Source organism: Amphiura filiformis, chromosome 17 (assembly GCF_039555335.1).
Source record: "Amphiura filiformis chromosome 17, Afil_fr2py, whole genome shotgun sequence".
Classification (NCBI taxonomy): Eukaryota; Metazoa; Echinodermata; class Ophiuroidea; order Amphilepidida; family Amphiuridae; genus Amphiura; species Amphiura filiformis.
The window spans coordinates 35,022,666-35,049,385 of NC_092644.1; the positions used below are offsets into that span (position 1 = coordinate 35,022,666).

General features: G+C 36.1%; 1 protein-coding gene across 1 annotated transcript in view; it reads left to right on the plus strand.

Moving 5' to 3' along the window:
- Nucleotides 1-26,720, plus strand: part of LOC140137696 (transcriptional enhancer factor TEF-1-like) — a 90,717-nt gene that overhangs the window by 21,893 nt on the left and 42,104 nt on the right. Inside the window, 2 exon segments of the mRNA XM_072159451.1 lie at nucleotides 23,312-23,376; nucleotides 26,655-26,717. Of these exon segments, the coding sequence (XP_072015552.1) occupies nucleotides 23,312-23,376; nucleotides 26,655-26,717 (128 nt within the window).

The window sequence follows — 26,720 nt, forward strand, 5'->3', positions numbered from 1 at the left end:
AGTCCAGCATGCTTTCGCTGGCCCAGCCAGCATAAGACCCGTGGCTAAGGGTTCGGCTTCCTAGGGCTTGGCATGCGAGGGGTCTCTGGTTCGAATCCCACCCTGAGCAAACTTTTCTCTCTTTAATCCTCCCATCTTTCCCTTCCAGTCGGCGTAGCCAAAAGGACCTACGGGCTTTGGTTAAATACGAGCAATAATTGTGACGTCTGCTACTACTACCATGCACTTGCAGCAATCCGACTTCAGCGCTACATGCCTTTTCTCGTCTCAGCACGGCACGCCTCGTTCTGATTATTTAAAATACATGCTTAGAGCATTTTCAAAATGCCTTAATTATAATCCATCCAACATGTGTCTTTTCTTGTGTATTTCTGCAAAATGGATCCAAAATATCTTATTTCAAGTAATCTAATGACAGAGCTAAATATGTCAACAGTGTTCTATGAAACTTAAAAAGAATCTTGAGCATTCATTATCATATGATAAAAATGTCTGTTTGTACGGTACATTATATAGGGCGAAGTTTCAAGTTCTGAATCACAATGTATGCTTAAACACATGAACATTTACAATAATTTGTTGCAATTAACACCATTAGAATGGGAGCAATTATTGGCGCAACCGTGCTTGACACATATGTATTTGGTTCAAGAGGCTTTATCTATGTTTGCCAAAGTTACTGTTTTGCACTATTTAGTGGTGATATCATACCGCTTTTTGTCTGCTTAAATACGCTTGGAAATTGGTCACAAAATATTTTGCGATCTGAAGTATGTTATCATAGCCTTTTAAAAATTTGCCTGATACGGTGCTGATTATTGTTTTTGTTTTTTAAAACTAGTTGCACAAACACACTTGTGCAAAATCGGAAGCGTTGCTAAAGTGTCATTTATGCAATGCAGTTGGATAACTCATGTGCTGTGTCAAATTTGTAAGTTGGGAAAGGGACCGGGGGAAAATAGGTTGTGAAGTACATACTCATTAAATTCGAATCCTACAAGTCCACATCAAGTGGGTATACAAGTTTCAACTTGTTATTATCTTTATCGTCCAGCTTGTCCGCTTTTTTATTGTTTTGATATAATGGCCAGACTTGTGGTCAAGATTTTGCATGGGTAAGACTAGACTTCATCACTGGCATTGAATCACATCGTAGGCTCACAGGTGGAACACTGAAGGTAATTGATACCTGACGGTGTTGTACCAGAGACTAAAGTGCAAGACATTAGTACATGTTACAAGAAGCATGTGGAGTGGCTCTTTGCAGTGAGATAAACGGTCAGTGGAAACAGCTCACTCCTTACAGCGAGTGTGGAGAGACTCTTGTAAACCTCTCAAGAATGCTGTGAGGTTTTTGCGTGGTCAACCGAGTTTTCCCCTCTAAATTCAAAAACTGGTGATCCATAAATTGGCATTTGAGCAAGAGACTGTTGTGGTCAGTATGCATCCACATTTAATTATTAGGGCTCAACCGATTATCGGATCGGATATCGTATCGGCTTGATATCGGTATTGGATCGGATATTGGTTTAAAAAAATTCCCCCCAAAATTTAATTTTTTTAGTTTTGCTGGAATGGCCAACGAAATTGTGCGTACATGTGTATGCGACTAAAGATATCACATGGGATGCATGCCTCCACGTGGCTTCGCTTTGTAAGATTGTACATTGTAACCCTGTAGTGCTAAACATGGTTTTTGGCTATCAACGGTAAGGAGGAACGAAAAAGGGAGAGAAGATGAACACATTTTTGACTTGGCACTCCTGGGATTCAAAACTTGGTCCCCTCGGGTCACGTACAAGATCACCGACTACGGGGGTTTGGCTGGCCAGGCTAGCGATTCCCTGGGTATTATATGACTTAGGCTGATTGCATCATGCCCAACACGTGCAAATCATGCATCCGCAGTGGTTTCCTTTGTAAGATTTTTATGAGTTAGGGTTAATGATTTATTAGATTTTCGACATTCAAAATGGGCAGTCCTTGCTCTAAAACTAAGATTTGACTCATCAAATTAACCTTTGTCTAAATTTACACATTAACACTGACAGAATATTTTTATGCATTGCAAAAATGTCACCGCAAAAAATGATAGCTTGAGTCAAGTCTCGGATGCAATCGGTGAGCAAATTCAAAGCTAGACTTCTCGTGCAACCAAAAGTCTACACAGAGTTGTTCAAGAATTGTAACTTGTCTGGGCCACATGCATCTATATCTTCAGCATTGTTTTGTTTGTTTGTTGTGTATTATCCGTTGCTATGATGCTATCAATAGAAACTTATTTGAAAGACAGCCAACTTCCGAAATTCCAGAATTGTGCATGTCCAAATTTTCTAGATCAATGTCATTGTCATGATATTCAGTTTTTAGATAATTTGTGAATACACATCCACACATATAAATATTTTAACCTTGGAAGTAAAAATAATGTTGATTTTGAAAAAAAAAATGGATATCCCTTTAATCGCAAAATTAACGCAAATCGTAAAATTATCCTGGCCCAGTATCCTGGTTTCATTGTTAACTTTCATGGAAACCTTCTCTTGTATGGGTCATGGGGCCAACCCCTGTAGTTCTAAAACATGGTATGACTCATACATAAATGTATAACACCTGTTATTTAACCAAAAGAAAGAAAATAATAGTTGAGAAGGTAAAAAAAAGTAACCAAGAACTGTTGTTGGGAAGGTCACGCTTCCTGTGCAGGTATTTTTTTCATTTGGTAGGTAGTGGTATTCAACTTCAACGAAAAGACACCTTTTTCCAGAGTCAAGAAAAGTACATGAAATGTGAGCCTAATCCCTGCATTATGGAACATGTGATAACATAAAGGTAGCACGTTTTCCAGTTACGCCTCAGTGGAAGTGTGGGAAGTTTGGTTGGTACAGCAGTACTTCTGTAACATTCGTGAAATTTATGGGTGTTTTTTTGTTGATCAGCAGCAGTTTTTATTTGCAAATACCGTACTGACGCGAGTATAGTCCCACCCCGTTTTTGGGTGAAAATGTTTCAAAATTTGGGGGTGGAACTATACTCGAATTTAAAAAAAAAAAAAAAATTTTTTTTTTTTTAATTAAAAGAAAATGTAGTGTCCCTGGACCTAGACCTAAATGCTAGGATCATTCATGGTTGACCTAAAAAAAAAAAAAAAAATTAAAAAATTTTTTGTATTTTTAATATGAAAATTGATAACTTGTATTCATGTCATACTCTCAAAATGCATTGAATTTGAATGCATTTTGAAATCATTAATAGAGTATGACATGAATACAAGTTATCAATTTTCATATTAAAAATACAAAACATCTTGAATTTTTTTAATTTTTTTTTTAGGTCAACCATGAATGATCCTAGCATTTAGGTCTAGGTCCTGGGACACTCCAAAGTCGAAAAAATAAATAACTTAAAAAAAATAAAAATAAAAATAAAAAAATCTTTTTAATTTCTGAAATTTTTCAAAAATTGGGGTGGGACTTTACTCAAAGGTGGGACTATACTCGCGTCAGTACGGTATTAGAATTAAAAACAAACAAAAGTACATACCCAGTATTTTCAAGGACAATTGGTTTGAATTTTAATAAATTAGTTCTACGTGTGTTTAGACTTACGATACTGTACACAAATTTTTTAAGTATTAAAAAAAAAACCATTTGGTTTTGCTCTAGCAAATACTAGTATATCTCCGTCATGAAAATACTTTTTTAAACTTTGAACAATGGACTTTATTTATTAAAGCAGACAATAAGGGCTGAGTGCATGTTGAAATGGTGAGAAGTTTTGGTTTGAAAACAATCAAAGGGTAAGAGTAAGTCATTTCTCTTTACAAATGGTGTGCCAACCCTACCTATTCTCCTGTGCAATTTCAACTTTAGTTTCAAAAGCTTAAAAACTAGCCACGGTTGCTGACTTTTTCAAACTTAAATCTGATGTTTTTGATTTTAATCAAGATTTTTTATATATTTTTTTCTCCCCAACCACATAACAGCAACTCAAGTCAACCAAAATTGCTCATTGCAATTCCAATTATGAAATAAACATCAAATTGTCACTCAAATGTAAAATATTGAATATTATAAAATCTTGATAGCTCGATGATTCAAGGTGATCTCTATTGGAAAAAAAACGAAGTCAAAGCTTACAAAGAGATCTTATTTATTGAAAATCAATAAAAAACATTACAAATAGGTTTTAAATGCAGATAGCAAAAACAACATCAAATTATTGGTATCCTGATTTGTCCATGATTTTAAATCAAAATTAAAAAAATTGATTTAAATTATCAGTGATTAAAAAAAAATCACTGTTCAATTCAAAGCAAAGCAATCCTGCCCAGTGCCCACTCCCAATATGCAAGAACACATTGTTTATAATTGAAGTAAAATGCCTTTTCTTTGAAAAGGGAAATATATATATTTAGTTTTAAAAAAATAGATATTTGAATTAAAAATAAAGGGGAAAAAAAGCTCAAAAATGAAGAAAACACACAAGTTGAAAAACAACGTACAGGTTGCTTTTCTCATTGCAGTAATTTGGTGTGTCCACTCAAGATGCAACAGTGTCACGTTTCTCCATCATCTGCTTTGAGCAGATTAAACTGAAGTGGGTCGGATCACTAAAAACCCACTGTTCTAATATTGCACTAACGGCAGACAAAATAAATCCCAATTCCTTCGCCCTACTCTAGACTTGAAGTTGTGTATTTTTCCGTTTTATCTTTTCTCATCTTTCTCGGCCAACATGTCGATGCCTGCTTTGTTTTGCTTGAAGTATCCAAGCTCGGACAGCCTAACGACTCTTATAAATCTCTAATGGTCCCTGGGTGCTAAACTTGAGACTCGCCAGCCTGGCTGGTAAACAATCCCCTAGTAGCCCCGTAATTCTAATTCGCCAACGCTGATGATCATGATGCCAGCTACATAGAGCCAGCAAACTGGCGGCATTTCTGGCATATTTTCATTTGGAGTCTGGAATTTCCCCATTCCATTGTCCCCGAGTAAAACATGCCAGGAATGTGGGTATTGAGCTGTACTGATGAGGCCGAGGCAGGCAGATGGATCGAGCTGGGGCTTGATTGGAAAAAAATCATGATGTGATGATTAACTGGGGGGAACTTATGCAGTCATCAGTGAACACAGAGCTGTGAAACTTAATGCAGTTATCAGTAGAAACAATAGGAACCCTTTCATAATATAAGAGCATTATTAAATGGTCTATGATAAGAGTAAGCCATCAATGGGAATAGTGTTGTAAATTACCCCCAGGCATTCCAAAATAATCCTGAAAATTGCCACAAATTGTATTGAACAAAAGATTTGGTTATGATGAGTAGATAATAAGATATGCCACTGTCATATGATTCACACTATTGTTGAATTTTATGATTCATGATTACAATTTAATATATCATTGGTCAAAACCCACAGATGCCCAGTCTTGACAACATATATTTTAAGATGGGGAACAATAAAAGTTCTTTGCGCAATATAGGGAAAAAAATTGTACTACATGCATGTATGATGCTAATATGAGACTTACAGCAGTTTGGAATAGCACATTTTTGTCATGGATGTTTTAGCAATTGCCAATAACTGCCTGATATTTCAGTCTTCAGAAAGTATAAGTATGACCCAAAACAAGTAATGCAAAAATTACTTCAAATAAAAATTCATGCACCTCCTGAAACACAATTTATTATACTGCAAAAGGTTTATTCCACAAACATGCATTGCACGGAAATGACCAGTTTTTACTTGCAGTTCACTGGCACTTGATGCCACAGAATATATAGGGAAATTGTTTTACTGAAAAATAATTGTTAAAACTCGTCCTCTTGCAGACAATAATTATGTTGGTGTGAATAGAAAGAGTGTCAGCGGTCATTAATGTCTGTTTTTGTGCCAGTATGTGCAGAAGTAGGCAGTCCGTTGGGAAAGGAAGACACTCCAGCCTCGGCCAATTTGAACTTTGCAAAATATTGTTTGTGCACAAGATTCAGACACCTCCAGGGTGTAACATAAATACAAGACAGAAGATTTAATTTCACATTTCATAGTGAAAACATTCCAGGTTTGTTTAGATTGATACTATACAGTTGCAAAGTTAAAACTTATATTGCCAAGAAGGAAAACAAATGTGCTCTGGTTTTTAAAAAAAAGGTGCGTAGTTGTATCAAATTACAGAAAGTTCTTAATCGTACCTCTTTTTGTTTGCGATAAAGTTGAAACCAGGACGTATTGTATAATATATATATACGAGAGACAAGGAGTATTTATAGATATCTCAATGCAGTCACCTGCCCAGGGCGATATCTTTTTCTCTAACATACAACAGATGGACACATCCGTTAGTAAATGGATGCAAGGACTGATGTGCATCTGGCAAGAAGTGAGAGCATTGACTTGAGGAGTCGAGGAGATTTGTTGATGAGGGGCTGTGGAGAATAGATAATGATGATACATGGTGTCATAATCATCTATTTCATCAGGATGCAGGTTCGTGACCCCAGCGTTGCGACTTAGTCACTAATCTGCTGTGGTTTACTTCTAGGTCTAGGTAAACATTGATGGGAACAAGAATATTTGCAGATGGGGTTACTTCCTAAGTAAAGAAAGCTTATATTACTCAATGGGCACTTAGGAAGTATTTTAAGAGCATGAATCATTCAACTTCATCATGGAGTTATTTTGCTGGGTGCATTGGATGCAACAGATGATATGCACAGTGAGACCAGTTTCCAATCTTTCATATTTTGGTATCATCAACTTGTGTTTTCATTGAAAACCAAAGATGCAATTCACAATATGACTGATTTATTTAATCACATAAATTTTATTTATGTTCATTTTCACTGAATTCTTATAAGAATTTAAGATAACATAATATCATTGTGTAACGTTGTATTTAAATGAAAGCATCAAAAAGCATCAAAATCCTGCAGGTCTTAAAAAATAAAAAATAAAAAGGTATAAAAATACAATTCTAGATATCAAGTTTTGCCATACAACAAACTGGATAAAGTAAATGTATGCTTAAAATGATTTTTATAACTAAATGTAAACAATTGAAATAAATATCAATGTGCCGGTACTATTTTATGTGGTGGGAAAATGGAAACAAGTTGATTATTTCCAATGGGAGTAATTGTCCTACACTGGAGGGGATGATTTGCAATACTGGCTCATTAAGATAGAAGATGATGCCCCCAGATGATGTTGATGACAGGGAAGAGATGTAGGGAGCAAGTCAAATGTGATGCCGCATTCTCTAGCTATGCGTTCAATTACCAGAGGGCAATGGATCTACCAGCGTTACCAATCAAGACTGGAATGCATGACAAAAACTAAGGCAGTCAAGCAGGTATTAGCCAGATATTTGATGCGACTTGGGGCTGGTTGCCAGATTAGTAGACATTTTTGATGCTTTTTGGCCGACCAGGCATCATTACTGCGGTGGCGATGTTTGCTAGTACATATTGGTCAGTTGAAAATGGCATGTAGACATAATACAAACATGTTACCTACTTGGAGTATGTTTGTTTACTCTCGTTTTAATGCCTGTTCTTAATATAACGAGCTGCTTACATACGAAGTATGTGCAGGCTTCAGTAAATTTTAGTCCTACATTTTATTCAAAGTATTTGATCTATTGTGTTACTGGTTTGAAACTTTATCATGGATAGATGGATTAAGATACCATTTTTTTGCCAGAAAGTATAAAAAGTATCCTAAGTGACCGGTCTAGAAGATCTTATAAGCAGAATTTCTGGCTGAATAGTCGACACATTGATTACATCTTGAGTTACAATGTAGTTGCTGGGGGAGAGCATGTTTTAGGCGAGTTACAATATGGGCGAGATAGGTAAAGGCGAGTTAAAAAGGCGAGTTACCCCCCACAGAGTCAGGCTATTTTTAGATATTCCCATGGGTAACACTAGGAAGTCCCAGTGACGAGTTACAGTAACACTATGAAGTCCCGGTGGCGAGTTACAGCAACACTATGAAGTCCCGGTGGCGAGTTACAGTAACACTATGAAGTCCCAGTGGCGAGTTACAGTAACACTATGAAGTCCCAGTGGCGAGTTACAGCAACACTATGAAGTCCCGGTGGCGAGTTACACTAACACTATGAAGTCCTGGTGGCGAGTTATTACAGTAACATTATGATGAAGTCCCAACAGTGAGTTAAAAATGTCCCAGTATATTTTAAGTACTGTTTTTTTTAAAGCTGCTAGTCCAAAATCAGCAAAATCAGTTTCCAATTTGCTTGAGTCCTCGTTTATTATATATTTCTCTCGGCTTGCAATCTTGGGAATTAATATATAGAGGCAGTGCTACTGTCGCCTGTGCATAGGCTGCCCTCTTCTTCTAGTATTTAATAAAATCCCAAAAAGTTATACAAATAAAAGTCATAAAACTTTTTTAAACACTTTTTTAAAAACTTAAAAACTTGTTTTTACCATAAAAAAATAAAATTTTATGTGCCAAAGTCAAAACACATAATGCCTAGGCAAATTTGTACAGTATTAATGGTATTTGTAATAACTATTGATTGCAATATTTAAAACCAAGGCTGATATCTAGTTATATGGTAATAATCAGTTTTTGAATTTTGACCAAAACTGCATTTTTGGTTCAAAATCTTGGACTTTCCGGAAATTCACAACTCGCCACATGGACTTTCTGGAAATTCACAACTCGCCATGTGGACTTTCGGAAATTCACAACTCGCCACATGGACTTTCTGGAAATTCACAACTTCGCCGCATGGACTTTCTTCCGAAATTCACAACTCGCCGCATGGACTTTCCGAAATTCACAACTCGCCGCATGGACTTTCTGGAAATTCACAACTCGCCGCATGGACTTTCCGGAAAACACTGCAGGGGGTAACTCACCATTTTAACTCGCCTTTTTCTAACTTGCCTATTTTTTAACTCGCCAATAACCTGTTCTCTTGCTGGGGCCAAGTTTCTGTTCTCTCACATGAGTCACTTCTTGACTGAGAAAAAGTAACTGAATAGGCCCTACTACTTGGTACCATAAATAATAAGATTTTTTGGGGGGGGGGGGGCAAGAGGAGTTCTAAAAGCCCAAAGAAGTCAACAATGGGTGTGATAACAAAGGCTGGACCCCTCAAAACAATTTCAAATTATTAAAAGAAAAGCGGTCTAAGTTCTGGCCTGAAAGGAATCAGTAAGAGAATTGAATCTCTGATTCTTGCCAAATTGATATACTTTTTTTTCTCGGTTCTTACATTATGCAGACTGGCAGACTGTGGCAGACTGGCAGACTGGGTTAGAATATGAGACTAGTATCAAAATATACCATTTGGTAAACTAGTGGTAGTAATGTCAGGTTAGAACTACCCCTAATGTTGGACAAAAATTATCAAGGTCATGTCAGGGTCATACAGGCTCAAATTGCCACAGATTGTTGCAGGTTCATAAAAATTGGTGTGAAGGAAAGCGAGACAACAAGCTACAACAAATGTCTGACGTAAAATCGATATATATGTTACGTATAACATGTATAATATCTGGTAGAAATATATTATCGATTTAACGTCATCAAACATTTGTTAGAACTTAAAGGTGAACCTCATTGAAAATAAAGTTATATATCAATGGAAAGTTTATGATGTCAGGAAGCAGAAAAGAATATTTTTTATTTGCATAGCGTACCAGGCTAGACATAATCTCCATGCAAAGATTGGATATTGGCACCCCCTAAATTACAAAAACGAAATCGTTCAAATTGGGCGCTTTTCGTTGATGACGCCAGCCCAGGGACACACAGTTACTTCCGGGTTTGATTGTAAACACAATGTCTGTGTATTACTGTGGCATGCATCGGGCCAATGCACGAATTCAGTCATTGTCAACTTACTTTACATGAAAACTATCTTCAATAAAATAAGAATAACATGAAGGAAATATCATGATCAAATTAAGAATGAAGTTCCTGAATAAAGTGTGTGGATTTGGGAAAAGTGCTGGCGGGGTGATTTGGGATAGGCCAAGCCATCCACGATATGCATAGGGAATATTACAGTAAAGCCTAAGAGCGAAGATTCGCGAAGAACCGAATGAAAACAGATTACAAAAAATAACTGCTAGTGCTACCAGTACAGATCGTCACACCAAGTTGAGATGAACTTATCACCATGAGAAAATGAAGGAATAGAATAAGGTACATGTACAGGATTTTTTAATTATTTCTTAGCTTTACAACCAGTCATGGCCGGTCATGTATGATAGGCGAACTCGTATAGATACATACGGGATGAGCTCAGTGACTGACCGAGTCTCACTACGCCGAGTGTTCAGTATCCGCGACTGTACTGAACTTGCAGACAAAATGACCGATTTGATATTCACATTCTGATATTTCCAACTTATTGCTACTTCATCAGCAAAATTTATTCCTGTAAATGTTCCAAATATAAGGGAACGATTGATCAAATCTGCTGAAACACCCCATGAAACACGGAGGACGAAGCCCCGAAGCGAGTCGCTGTGTTTGTGCATATCATATCCGTCCCTGCACTTCAGCAGCAATTTACGCATCGTGTTCGGTAATCCATAAAACATGAATGTTTCACTTTTTCAGTACCGTACACTGATTGTACTATCATTAAAGAATCATGACACAAGTGACAATATTTTAATTTTATTCAGATTTCAGAATTCCATCAAATAACGGCATACTAAGCCTAAATTGTATTTATTTTATAATAAAGTATCTGCCCGAGTATCTGTTTCTTTCAATCGCGATTGTGTGGAAAGAATGTATTACCGCAATACGCTAAATATGAAAACCTTTTATGGGCTGGATTTGATGAAATCGGCGGTTTTTATTAATTTTTAATTACTGCAAGACGATATTTTTAAATCAGACATTTTAAAATGAATCAAGAATATATAGGGAATGTCACAAACAACTATTTAATTTGTTATTCGATCATGTTTATTCAGTCCATGACATGAACGGTAGCAGCATTTGCGCATGGGATTGATCCCAGCGAAATTCAAACTCAATTACCCAGTTATACCCAGCCAGTTATGACTGATTTGTCAAAAATGTACGGAAAATGTATGTGTTGACAATAATTCTATTATTTCTAATATATATAGAAGGAACCAGCAATTTGAAGATTCCTCTAATTTCAAGCTTTATTGTGAAAATCAGACTTGCCGGGCAGCTTGCAAAGTACAGGAAGCAAGTCTTGTTTACATGTTTCCGAGTAGGATCACGTGACTCGTCCCCCTGAGCTTACGTCACGAGCATTCCCAAGGTCATAGACGATTGATTTGGGTGCTTTTTGGGCGCCTTAAAAAGACCAAAAATTCAATCATTTTTTTAATTTTTCAGCTTTATTAGGCATCAAAAAAATCGGAAAAAATAATTTTTAATATCCTGACATCATAAGCTTTCCATTGATATATAACTTTATTTTCAATGAGGTTCACCTTTAAGGGCTGTTCAATAATTTTGAGCTCTGAGTGAGAGTAAATTGGGGATAAGAAATTTTTGGCGAGCCGAAGGGGGGGGCGATTTTTTTGGCACACATTCATGGGGCGCTTTGAATAGAACGGGCTAAAAGGCTTAGGAAAACGGCACGGTACTGAAACGCTTTAATAATTATGCAAATTTTCCTGCTCGTTGCTCTCAACATTTATCAAGACCATTTAAGGTCTGTAAATTGGGATGTGCAGGGGGGCAAAGAATTTTTGGCGGGGCGAGAGGGGGGGCAAGCAATTTTTGGCGAGCCGTTTCGAAATTTACCCGCCACACACACACAAACACACCCCGGGGCTCTTAAATATTGCACAGCCCCATAAACATTTAAATACTTGAAATAGAATGGGAATAGATTTAAAAAAATACCATAGATATGTTACATCAAATATTTTACATCGAATAAAAAGTCTGTAGGGTCACTAACACTATTAAGATTTGACAACCACTTTCCATCCTATTTATCATAAATCTAGGCCACACCACACACTATGGACCACAAAGACCGCATCCCAATGGCATAGCCCAATAACCTGAATTAAACAATCATAGTGCAAAATTTGACCTGAAGTTGCAGAGTATGAGTTTTTATCCCCACATTTTAAAAGGTCATTCAATGAATGTACAAATGTATTGGGTTTAAAAAACTGTGCCCCTAATAGATGAGCATGTTGTGTATCCTAGCGACACTATATATTATCCAGGATGAATTCCTAGCATAAGGGTCAACCCAAATATATTGCTCAATACAATAGGTGTATTTTGTTTTAAAATAATTGAATGGAATTGAATACATACAATTATTAAGTATGACATTGGGATGTACCTGTTTAGCAACTGTTGTAAAAAATAACAGTTTTATAATGATGGAAAGTATTTCATGAACATGCAACAATCCAGTCTGCCAGTCTGCCACAGTCTGCCAGTCTGCAGTTTGCCAGTCTGCATAATGTAAGAACCGTTTTTTTCTGCTTTTAATACTGAATATAGGCCCCCCTCTAAATAGTCTACACATTTTGATTAAAAAAAATTAGGCTTACACAAGAGAAAATCTACACTGTCCCCAAAACAGCCCCTATTCTAAATCAACTCAAAAAAATACAAGCAACTAGTGTCCGAATCAAGATAAAATGGGAGTTTGTCCTGGATATCCTGCATGTAAGCATCTATGGTGAGAACTATCAAAATGTTGAATTTCAGTTGTCCCAAAAATGTGTGATATTTTTGGGTGTAAAAATTCAATTTTTTTTGTTTGGCTCTGGAAAATCACCTTGGTTAATTAACTCAGTGAAATGGTTTTAAATTCAAAAATATTCAGAACTGAAAATTTTGAAGAAGCTGACATCACGGTGTACACCATACGATGTGCTAGAAGTGATCGGGAAAAGGTGATTGTAAATGGTAAAGAAAATACTTGGAAGTAGATCAAGAATTCAAATGATGTTAAAACATTATGTCAAGTTTTTATTTATTGATTTTCTAATTGGTCATGATTTTGTAGGTAAAATAAAGAGGTTGTCCAACAGACAAGCAAAGTCCATGCATGGCTCATCATAGTCGGTTGTCCCCAGTCATATTTGGACAAGAGGGCAATTATTTCGAACATTATTGACTGCAAGCAGCTTAGAATATGACCACAACCTAAAGTTGGGCTCCAAATGACCAAAACATGGCAACCATCCATAGCCTAGCTAATTCTAGGTGTTCTGGGAGAAAAATGACAGGCATGTAAATTATAAGAGATTGAAAGATGGATTGTTATGAGTTACCTGACACCAACGAGTGGCTACAGAGGGGATTGATTTCTGAACAGATTTTCCCTTTGTGTATATTAATATCGCAGGTTGGAGACTATTCTTTTACAAGATAGTGGTGTGGGTTCAACCTAGGCTTTTTTCCTTGGTGCTTTGTATTTATCGGATCATCGGTGTGTTGCTGTGGGATTTTAAGTGGAAGTGTGCCGAGTCTGCTGACCGGTTGAAAAGAAAAGCTACATAGCCAGAATTAATTCACATCATTTATTATTTCAAAATATCCTATTTTTATCTACACTATTCAAAGAAAGTAAAGTTCTAACCAGACTTGTATAAAATATTATCAGCATTTTGCAAAAATAACATATCCTTGTAAATCAGATGAGTGGCATAATGCCACTTTTAGTTTTATCTGATTTACAAGGATAATGTTATTTTTGCAAAATGCTAATGTTATTTGTGCAAAATGCTAATGTTATTTTTGCAAAATGCCACTGGCATTTTCATTCAGTAATATTTAGGCAACAGATACTGTCACACTGAAAAACACTTTGATGATCACCATAAGATCAAAAAAGATGAAGACCATAATCAAGATTGTCAGATTATGGTCCTGTCAATTTGTTTGAGTTGTGTGTTTTTAAGCTTCAAATGTTGCATTCCATTTGCTTTGCGTTTTTCTCCGGCGCGTCTGCGTGGTTTACTTCGCTCGGCTGTGCCCTCCCGAAGTAAACCAAGTAGACGACGCGGACGCATCGTTGTTAAACGGTGATGAACAAAGGTGAAACATGATTGAATCCCAAATTTTTTTCAAATTTTAATTTTTTTTATATTTTTTTAATCCATTTTTTGCAAAAAAATAAGAAAAGTCTAGGGTCGGGCCTATTTTTAGGGTCGGTCAGGTTACGCCAATCAAACAATTTTTTTAGGCCTAATACAGTATTGCATAATTTGCCCCAACCAACTAAATAAAAGTGGGGTGGCAACTGGCCATGCCCCCCCCGCCCCGCACATGCCACTGGTTGTGGAAAGATTGACATGAGGCAGTGAAATGTATCATGAATGATACCTGTCAAAAGTTGTCTTGTTAGTACATAGGCCTACATAGTTATAAAATGAATGTTGAAAAGCATCAGGGCTTATGGCATATTTGTTGTTGAAAACCGAGCTGGGTGAAAGCGATTACCCCACTAATCGATTACTTCCTATGTTTTGTCCCCATAGTTCCTGCATGAGTCTAAAAGGTATCAGGGATGGATTTAAAAGTCACTTTCCACTTCCAAATGCTTGCAATAGAGGCAGCAAAATGTTAGCACTAGTGATTAAGGCTAATTTTGAAAAGATCAGTTGTAATTTGAAAATCAACGGACACAAAAATGAAAGTTTCAATGTAGAACAATGCAGTTAGGGTTTGGTTACATCCTGAAGAACATGTCTTATTTCGAGGGTCACAGGGTTCAAGTTCAACCCCATCAGCAAGGAGAACAAATGCAGCTCCCTCCCTCCATTATACATTGTATATATTCGCTCATACATTTTTGCCCTGGTACCTTATAGACCTAGGTCAATATTTATATTTTGGGTCCTCAAAATGCCAAGAAGGTATAACCTCCCAAATGGTGTCAATTAAGCCCTAAATATTGGCCTACTACATGTACATATCTTCGAGGGGGGGGGACAAAACGAGGTAAGAAAATGGGGAAAACTACAAGTAAAATGGAAGAAGGATCATATAGCAAACGTGAATAATGATTGACTAGAATGACATTTTCCCCCTCCCCCCCATCCCTAGGCTCGCCAGGGAGGAGTGTGATGAACGCTTTCTCCAAATGACAAGAATATCACTTTTCAGGGTTAAAATGTGCTCACAAGGTCCAAATTAGGAAACCACTTAGACTGTTCAAAATATCTTCATGAGTCAATTTGGGGAAAAGTCCACATATTTTGGAAATTCCCCACCTGGTTAAAAAAAAACTCTGGCTATGGGCCTGCCTCCCCCTATAAAAATAGATAAGAGTAGTATAGTCTATACTCTTCTAAACATTCATTACAAGTTGCCTCTTTGATTTGATTTGTCCCACATATAAAACGTTGTGGAAGCACAAATAATTGATCACATGCATCAAAATTACCCAAATAAGGTATCCATATGTTTTTGTCAGTCTGGTATTGCCTATTGTGATAGTCAGAAAAATAATACTTTATTTTTAACATCATCAAACCTCAATGAAATGGTGAAAAAAGCATTATTTATTACCAATGCTTTGTTCAGTCCCTTTCTGTTGTTACAAATTGCTGTTGGCCATAAATCATGGCAAAAAAAACCCTCTTATTAAATAGAAAAGACAATTAAGTCAGTAATATATGGGAAAACAACCCTGTCATTTTGAGAGAAATGCGAGTGATGACTGATCCACTATAAAATGTTCTGTCTGCTACATTTACTATTGTTGTTTTAAGCTAGGCTGAATAAACTCTTTAGTTTCTAGTCCAATTTTTGTGCAAAGCTGTGAATCTGTGTCACAGCGCAAGCTTGGGGGACCCGTGCGAACAAATTAACAGACCCGTGTGAGATTAGCACTGTTTGTGACGGGTCAGAGGTGTGGAAAGCAACAGGTGTGGATGACGGAATAACATTGAGAGAACGTTTTTATTATGCATGATATGAAAAATCATGTTCATAGTTCAGAACATAAATCAGTGCACAATGATGCATGTGGAAAAGCCTTTATATGGGGGCCAAATAAAAGTTGACTTTACACTGCCAAATGTGGCTTTGTTGGGTTTGTGTGTTATTGTGGTTTAAAGGAAGTGTTATTGGTTTCATGGTTTGTTGTTGGCATGAAAGGATTGTAAGTTGTGAAAGTGGATAGGGTTGTTTAAAGGTGTGTGACCATTTTGGTATCGGAAGAAAATTTTTTTTTTTTGGTAAATCCTTTTTGCAAAACTGCAGAATTAGCTTGGCAAAGAAGTATTCTACAGATTTATTCCATAAGGTGCTTAATTCCTCAGTCTTTACACTTGTCTTTAATACTCATGGATATCTTACACCAAGGATTTTCATCCCATTTCCAGGAAAATGTAATGCCCTAAATGAATATAGGCCTACTTTTTTAGATGTGAACCAAAATGGTATCAAAAGTGATCTTTCACTTCCAGTATGTACTCTCCTATAGGGCATTATTATTTAACCAAAAGATAATGTTATAACATTAATATTAAAGAAGCCCCAAAGTTGAAAATATGTGCGTCCTTATCCTTTTTCGAAGTTGGTCTCATGAAAACTCTTAATGGTCATGCACCTTAAGTTTGACTTTGAACACCCATGTGTTACAATGCTAACTACAGAAAAATAGCAACAAAAATCTTATTTTAGCTTGTAAACCCACTTGACGCAAAGCGGACAATAAGATTCATGAATAGAATTGAAAGGTAGATTTCAATAGATTTCAATTTTTTATGGTTTATGCGCTAATTAACCTGGTAGCGTTGCTTTTTGTTCGTTTGATTTTATTTTTTCAAACTCTGGAGCAAAATTAATGCACATTTTTGCTTGGCATGACAATTTAATATCGATGGAGCAGTAGGCTACAACTTTTCACTCAAAAGTTTGAAAATTGATTTTTTTTTTTAAATGGTGTCAATGTAAGACAGAAAACAGAAACATCCACCTTTAAATCGTGCTATATTAAGTACCCCTTGTTGATTAAGATAAATTGTTGTAGAAAATGGAACCAAAAATGAAAATTATGCAGATCAGCTGAGTAAATATTCAAATATAAGTCAAGACCCACTGAACACTCATGTGGTAAATTAATACAATAACAATTGTATTTCCACTTGAGATGAACTAGCAAGGACAGAAAAAACGGGTGTTTTGAATAAGTGTGAGAATCAAATTAAAATGCAGTCGAGTTCATATTAATCGCATCTGTAGCAACTAGGTCTTGGTTGTTGTTACTCGATCACATGCAGCCGAGTCGTGCAGCAACGTGCTGGTTTATGTGTGTAACAGTATAAAATAAGGCTTTGCATTGGCTCTCTTTTGTAGATGTTGTCCGGAGATCTTTTGGCGGTGTTGGTTTGCTAATGGGGAGCCGTGCAAAGGTGGGGAATCCCCTGTAGTCTAGTCAAAACGAAATCCAACTCCATGGCTACTCATTTTTTGTGTCTGGCCGGTGGGAGATTTTAAAGGGGCAACTTCCTTTTTCTAGATATTTTACAAGATACTGATTATGCTTAGTGGGATAATTGATCATGTGATTTTCACAAATATTTCTAGCTAGCTGCACCAAGAACTGGGGATGAGGGTTTTCTGAAGTTGTTTATAACATGAAAGTTAATGGCCTGTTTTTTCCCACCCTGCACAATTCCAAGTTCTACTGTTCTCAACATAGCAAAATCTTTGAACAACATTTTCCTTCCATTAAGTGAAATCAAATTTCACAAAAAAAAAATGACAATGTCACATTATTTCTTGTACATAGTTTATTGGGGCAGCAAAATCTCATTCTCCTCCCAAATATCAATTTATCTTGGCTGGAGCTTCCTGGGTCTGGGATTCCACATTTGTCCAGGCATGGTCAAAGCACCCATTTTAATAGGAAAATGAATTTGTTCAGGAACTCAAACATGAACTGGTTCTTTGATCTTTGGCTTTGTCAACTTGTACTCATAAGATATCATGCTCAGTCATTGTGGTATAGCTAACTACTCTTTTGGACAAGGCTTGGAAAAATGAACAAAGGGGAAAAAAGAGCATTTTACCACAGAGAGCAATATTTCCCAGGTGGTGTATGACGTGCAGTCCCTAAATTCAGTAAATTTTCATCGTCAACCGTGTAATTGAATGGGATTATTTTGAAATTTTAAAACGCTTGAAATATCACAAACAAATAGGCCTATGTTGATAAATAATATAAATACAAGCTAAAACCGTTGGGGTTCGATAATGAACCCCACAAAACTAACCGAGTATGTGGAAAATGCCATACGGCCGGGCGGTTTCACGAGTTGCCGGCGCGATCATGTCATCCGCCGCCTGATATTTCCTACCATTTAATACATGTTTTCCTCCAAATGTCAACATTTTCCAGGGGGGGGGGGGGCAAAAAAACTAGGGGTGTGATTAATCACACTCCTCAACAGGGGTAGCGCTAGAACTAAACACTCCAGTGTCCGCAAGGACCCCCGAACTTGCAGAAAATTAAAAAGTAGGGGATCCGGAGTAGAGTTTGGCGAGTCCGAGTTGCACAAATACAGCATAAATAGTAGGTCTGCAATAGCGCTAGTTTGAAAAAACTGGGGTCTGCAGGGACCCTGAACTTGCAGAAAATTTAAAACAGGGGTCCGAACTCTATTTTGGTGGGTCCGGGACCCTAAAAAGCAACCTAGCGCTACCTCTGCTCCTCAATATGTCATGGTGAGCTTTTTGATGAGTGATTGTCCAAATCGCGTGTTGCGCTTTTTAAAACTGGTGGGCTCAAGAGCAACTGGGCAATTATTTTTGTGCACTCAATCCCACTCCTTGTGATCATTTGAGGAGTGCGCATCATCCATCAACTCCTGGATTTCCTAGTCCTCCCTTAAAGTCCGGTTCCTACTCCACATCGCAACGCAATGCGATGCTATAAAAACTGAAATCTGAGCCAGGTTTTTACGAGCTCGGCGGTGAAAATTTCAATAGCGCGGTGGAAATTTCGGTCCGCGATGGAGTTGGATTTTGTTCAACTTTATAGCACGCTTGTGATTGGCTGCTGGAAAATCAAGGTCACCAGAATTACCATAAAAGTAAGAATCTGACTTTACCCACCAGTTGCTGAAATACTGCGGCCCCTTTGAAATGTGATTATTTGAGGAGAGTGCGTACAATGTACTTCCATCAACTCCTGGAGCATCCTGGATTTCCTAGTCCTACCTTACCCAGTGCTGAAATACTGTCTCCTCTTCTTTGAAATATGGAATGGCAGAGGGGATCAGTTGCTATAATATGTAGGACTACCTCATCAAGCGAGATAATGATGCCACAGAGAATCATATGCTTAATAATTTCCTAAATTGTTCACAGAGAAGTGTTAATTTAAACAAGAAATAAGCTCTTCAAATTTACAAGCTCCATTATGCATCGATTTGAAAGCCCCTTGTGATCCGCTAACACTATTTGTTCAACAATTGTCCCCAATAATAATTGTATGTTATATCTTTTCCCCGCTTCTCGCATCTTTTCAATTTAATTGCGAAATATAATACAAACATTTAAGGACCGTTTTGCTTGATGTAACAAGGACAGAGAGAGACAGCAGACGGAAATTACCTGTTTCTTGACCTGGTTTCCTAGGTGGCGTTTTATTGGCGTTAGCATGCCTTTGGGTTTTGTAGCGTGTTAACTAGAGCCTGTGCCTCTTCATTTTAGATAATTACTTCAAACTTTGACACAGTTTTCTTTTGCTGATGAGATGGACAGTGAATATTAAAAATGGCTTCAGTTTGTGTGTGTTTTTAATGAAATTACCAAAAAGAAATATTAAATAATCACAAAGACAGCAATGCCATTCACGTGTCAATATTTAAAATATTTGCAATGGTTATAATCATAATGGGATACATGTTGTACCATTCTCAAGAGTCAATCTTTCCTCTGTTGGACTGGTCCTTTAATCATGGTAAGGCCCTTCACAATTTATTCTTAGTTTCCTATTTCAGATTTTTAAAAAGGCACGAGGTTACTTTTAATTATTAATTACGTATTATTTTCTTTATTTTGAAATGAGTGGTTACGGCCCAGTATCAACAGTACATTTTGGCACTGATGATTTTAAATTATATTGCAATTATGGATGATTTTATACATTGGTAATAATGCAGGGGTGTTCTTTGTTTGTTCAGCATAAGTTAAGCAAATTATTGTAATTAAATTATTAAAATGTCATCCGAGAAATGTCAACTATAAATCAAATAATTAAATATTTTGCACTTCTCAATTTTGGATGCAGGAGGGAAACATTAAACTCCAAATCATTTGTGGAGGGCCTAATAGAGTGTTTCTAAATTATAATCATCCCAAATTTTCATGTGAAATTGCTAGCCTGCTGATGGCAGTCAATTACAACTTTTGAAAAAAGGTCTTAGGCCAAATAAAATAAAAAACATGTTTCACGTCCAGGTTTTTGAAAAAAAGGAGGAAGAGGGGGCTTTTTATTAAAAGTTATAACTGAATTTCAAAAAATAAAAATAAAATTGAAGAAACCTCAAAAAAGGAAGCGGGAGGGGACGTGAAACATGTTTTATTTTTTATTTGGCCTTATATACTCATGAGACTGCTGATATAATTACATACCTGTTCTAGTAAATTGAAAATAAAAAAGTTACCTTCTACAAGACTAAGTAGTGAGTATTGAGTCTAAAAAAGTTACCTTCTACAAGACTAAGTAGTGACTATTGAGTCTAAAAAAAGTTACCTTCTACAAGACTAAGTAGTGAGTATTGAGTCTAAAAAAAGTTACCTTCTACAAGACTAAGTAGTGAGTATTGAGTCTAAAAAAAGTTACCTTCTACAAGACTGAGTATTGAGTCTAAATCTTTCTGTTTTACTCATGTCAAAATGGCGTGGTGCTGTATTTTAGCGATCATCTAAATTCCACGCAAAATGACTTTTTCATCAATATACATGTATGCTAGTCTGAAAATAACTGCTTTCAATATTGGAAATCTTTAATAAAAAAATACACTGTCGGTCAGTTGTGGTCAGCCTTTTGGGAGTGTCATTTCATTTTCATGCATTAAGTAATACACTTCATGACTGTTGGACATTTTCAGGGAATATTAAATTACACTATGTGTCAGTGGTTAAAATTTGACCCTGAAGGAAAAACTTGCCTCTCTTACTCTCCATTTTACCCTTTTTGTCAGAATTTTTGAATCTACGCATCAACCTGTTCCCGCACATTGTTAATTTAAAAAAAATGAACAAATAATATTTCTAGAAGTTGGTATTATTTAAGCTTTACCACAAGCTGACATTGATACACACCCATTGGTTTGTTTTTTGTTTATTTCCCCATATAAAGCCCATTGTGGTTTAATTTTGGGTGATTTTTTTTCCCTAAATTTTTTCAAGATTAAAAAAAAAAATACAAGTAATACACAGAAAACAAAATTATAAATTAATTTTAATGAGCAGATACTTGATCAATCAACTGATCTCAAATTGTGGCGCTACATTCACATTGATACAATGATATATAGATGTAATAATAACAAATCTTGTCGCATTACTCTGTAACCAAGTCCACCATGTAATTATTTCTTTATCCTCCGATGTCATCGACACTTTATCCTTCTCCTTGGCTACATGCTAGCCAACAGTCCATCCGTCCGTCCGTGCCGGCCGGCCAACGTCTGTAATTCGTATTAGTGACTGCATTGTAAAGTGAAATAGGAGCATGATGCATGAGTGACTGTACATTGGGTGTAACACTTACTTGATATGATGTGTATCTCGCTACTCTTGCTCCTCCCGATCAGGAAGATGATGATGATGATGTTGATGGGAGGATGAAGATGAGTCGAAGATGGAGGTTGATGCGCTTTTTTGCTTTCTGATATGATTCCATCGCTTTTATAGATTAATTTGATATCAGATTACCGGGGAAAGAGATAGGCAAAAGACATGATGTGTTTTAATGGGATAAGAACCGTGTAAAAAGGTGAAGCGCAGTTTTTGGATGAGATGATGCTATTAGGAAAATCAAATTTGAGATCTAATGTTGGGTTTGAGTGGGGCAAGGAAAGTGCAGAGCCATTATTTGAATTATTTTGATCTTGGTTTATACTTTCTTCTACTCAATTGAGTTTTGAAGAGGAAAATTTGATGACATTGTGGCCATAATTTAATTTTCATTTGTTATTCAATGTATGAATTGTAAAATTTTACATGGGTTTTAAGAGATTTTTCCTTCAATCACTGTTTGTTTTAATCACACAAAATTAAAAAAACAAAACATAAAGAACAAGCAAAAGAAGAGTCTTGACATTTAAATTAATTGTGCTACAAATTCTCTATTCTATTATAATAGTCTGCCTTCTTGTGTTTTTAGGTTGCTTTATCAGGATAATATTTACATTGTTAAACATTTTCTGTTCTTAGTCTTGCATACAGCCAAGGAAAGCCTTGCATACTTCAAGTAACCAATACTTGATGGTATTTCTGATATTTTGTATATTCCAAAACAGTGTGATGCACATGGGTTTCAATCGGGAACTTTTTTGGAAAATTAGCCACTTTTATTAGCCCATTTCAGGGCAATAGTCTCAATCCTCCCACCACTTTTCAAGACAGATTGACACCACTGATCATGCAGGGTGTTGACGTCTTACATTTTACATTGCCTGTTTTTGTCAAAATAGGTGATTTTCTATGACTACTTGATTCATTCATTGAAGTAGGCCTATATTTAAAAATTTAATTTGCAATATTCAGTTAATTAAAGATGGATGTGTCTCTGGCCATGTGATGAAAACAATTACCATGCATTGAATCGCAAAAAGTGATTGAATCAATCATACAAGCATTGTAATTTTGGAAATATTACATGCAGATTGCAGAATATTTTTAATTATTATGATTATAAAAAAAAAACAGATTATAATTGTGTCAAGTGCTCTGTCTATTTTTGTATTAAAAAAATAAAAGGCAACATATATTTCAAGTTGTTTGCATTTTAAATCAAATTTCAAACTATTTTGGCCAAGTGTTTATTGGCTGAAAAAGGGGAGATGCATCTCACTCATGTACAATGTATAATTTGTGGTTGATTTCTATAAATTCTACCGACTATAACCCAGTTCATGTTTTAGTTTATAATTTCTTTTCTTTGGATTTCCAAAGAAATCTGTCCCCATTTATGAATACCTGTCACATGATTTAGATAATATAAGTATTGTTTTTGCATGATCAACATTGAAAATGGCATTTAATGTAGTGAAATGTTTGTTTTTAAGTAATTCATGCTGATTTTTTTCATGTCTATTTTGTCATTGCAGGTCTAAATGAACTCATAGCACGGTACATAAAATTGAGAACGGGTAAAACCAGGACCAGAAAACAGGTAAACTAGGTCAAACTGAGATGAGCCGTTGATTATGGATTATTATAATGTTAAAAAATGGAGATAAAAGATGGATGATCTTAGATAACTTAAACTACTACCGTACTCCTTGTTTTGTATGATTGAATCATTTTAATGAAAAACAAATGTAGTTGGCCTGCAGTATCAGACTGTATCAGTTAAAAATAATTTTAAACAAAATATGGAACGTAATTGAAATAAACTGCAAATAAATGTTTGAAGAACAAAAGTACCACTTGTTTTTAAGATTCAATCGTGAAAAGTCTGTGAAGTAGTTGAAAAGATTGAAAATCACCCAAGGGTGAATAGCATTAATTGTGGAAAAAAAACACAAGACTGTGTATATGAGAGAAAAACGTCTATATAATCTACTTAGGAGGGCTTACTGAAGGGAAGAGTGGCCCATACAATATTGCATGAATATACAATGTTTTATGAGTTTCTGATGCGTGCATATTATGTAAATGTTGCATTTTGTCTGCTGCAGTTTTCTTTTATCAAATTTGTGTGATTTTATCATTTGTTGAGTTTTACTTTAGTTTTCATATTTTACCCAAGTGCATGTTTATAATTGTTATTATCATTTGAATTTTGATGTTTGTTTTTAAACTTTAAAGAATTTGTTTTAATGGTGTTTTTAAAAATCTCATCAGGGATTATATTTATAGGGCTATAATATTAAAACAAATAATGACTGTCTACTTCTCAGAAATTGTACTTTAAAAATGCTTGTCAATATGATGATTCTAGTTTTTATTTATTTTCAACTGTAAATGGACATAAAAACATTTTTTACTAAAAAGCCCATAAGATCAATGCAAGTTACAGTAATATAGTCTGTTTCGTCTCAAATTGAGAGTAACGCCATGTTGGATTTTTGCAGCACTTTGAATTGCGTGCGGTAACCTAATCCAGTGGCGATTTGTCTGTGACACAACCGCCACGTAAATGTAATCCAACATGGCAATACTCCCAACTTAAGAGGAGACGCACTGTAGTTCTCCTCTCAACTCATTAACAAAATTTCAGAGTTCCATAATTTACAAGTCAAACATATACTTAGAAGCGTTGGTCCAGCTTGGCTGCTTCGTAACTTTTGGCAGCTTTTACTTAATAGCAACAAGTTTTGGTCAACTTTAGTTTCTGGTCAACTTTAGTTTCTGGTCAGCTCAAAAGTTTTGGTCAAGGTTAAAAGTTTTCATGGGCTTTAATAATAAAATATCTTTTGATATTAAGATGAGATTTTGAAAACACCATTATGCAGTTTATTGTGTAACCCTTTTTATTGCACCGCATGCATGGTTTGTTTCCCTAGCTGCCCCTCAAAAGTAACACTCTCATGCTAGTGAATCCGTTCAGCAACCTGCATTTGAATGTACACGGAAATTAGTGCAAAGTACTTTGCGGTATGCTGCTACAGTACAGAGGGCTCAGTGCAACACTGTATCTTGATTTTAGAAAGGGGGTCTCCGGCAATCATAACATTATGCCTAATATGTTAGAAAAATAATTATCAAGCATGAATCACATGGTTTTAAAAATAAAACAAACTCATATTGACCATATTTAAACAAATAAAATAGTCGACTCTCAACGACGCGATATTCAAAATTCCTGCGCCAAAATTGTCCAAGTGCTCAATTGTCATCAGCCTTCATTGTATTACTTGGACGCCCGGCTTGGACGTCATTGCACTCGACAATTTCGGCGCGCAGGAATTATGAATATCGCGTGTTGAGAGACAGATGTTTTTATTATTTTTTATGGTCACTATGAGTTTTAAGTAAAACAACATAATTCGTGTTGATAATTATTTTTCTTACATACAAGAACTAATGTTGTGATTGTCGGAGACTTCCTTTAATTAGCTCCACTGGGTAATATTATTCTATAAGCATGATTGCATTTATACAGAGCATTACCCAGCTAGGTGAGCTAATGTTGATATTCAGTGTTGTACCGAGCCCTCGGTATCCAAACTTATTTGGTTTGTTTCCATTGATCAGTAAATGGAGGTTGCTGAATGTTTACCACCGAACGTGAGACTAAGTGGACTCGTTGTAGTTTGTAATTTGAACCATTACTCAATTTGTGTTTCTGTTATTTTCTTTAATAACCAAAGGAAATCCACACGCGCAAAAGGTCCGATTTGTGTGGGTCCATCCTCAAATCAAATCTCCGAGCTAACATTGTGTTCGTAGCTTGACCATTACACAGAGAGATTGGTCATGTTTGTGTGACTGATCCTTCGGCTTGTTCACCAACCTACCTCATTGCCTGTTATTTTTATTTTTTGTTTTTGTTTGTTTTTTGTGGTTCCCCCTCCCCCTTTTTGGTTTTGAATTGCACATTTTGCCTGATCATAATATTTTTGTTGCATGACTATTTTATTTTATTGCATATCATGTCTGATTTTTTTACCAAATTGTGTTGCCTGTTACCAAAGTGATTTGATACTAAAATAGGAATGCTTTGTTTTTAACCCGTCTCCCCTGAACAAAATAACTGTGTTTTTTTGCATGTGTTAATTGTCATAGTATACAAACAGACCCTCCCTCCCAATTTTGTTTAGAGAACAAAGTTACTCATATACTTCACTGGATCTTCTTAATGCAAGACTGACATTTAACTGACCCACAGAAGGCTTAAATGCATTCCACCTTCAGTTGAGATTTTATCCTGGGAAGTTAATGCAGTCAAGCAGGTTAATTTATGTGAGATAACGTACACACATTTTAGTTAATGCTGCACTTATGAGATCTGTGATAAATAAAAGTGCTTATTTGAAAAAAAAACCTTTCTATACCGTACATTAATGGTATGAATGCAAATATTGGTGTTCAGCATAATTACTTCCATAATGAAACATTGCAATTCTTGTCAGTTTTTTTGCACGTACCAAATACCCCTGGACCTGTTCTATAATTCTTACTATACATTGTAGAAAGACTTAAAAGAAATGGTTATTCATCTGGGACCGCCGTGCCCAAAGGAAGGGGAGTAGAGATTGTTCACTCTCCCTACAATAAGTACATACATTTTTTTTTCAAGTTGTAAACTTTTTCCTGCGCTTATCCATTGCCCCCCCCCCCCACGCACACCTTTCAAGGAATGCTGTTAAACCTATCCCAGAAATACCTTTCCAAAACAAAATCCCAAGGCAATCAGGCAGCCTTTCCCCTCCAGGTGTGCAGGAGACTTTTTTTTTGAAAAAAATGTAACATGTCCCCGATGTTGTTGGTTGGTCCTCCTCACAGGTTTCAAGCCACATACAGGTGTTAGCAAGGAGAAAAGCCAGGGAACTACAAGCCATGTGTAAGGTG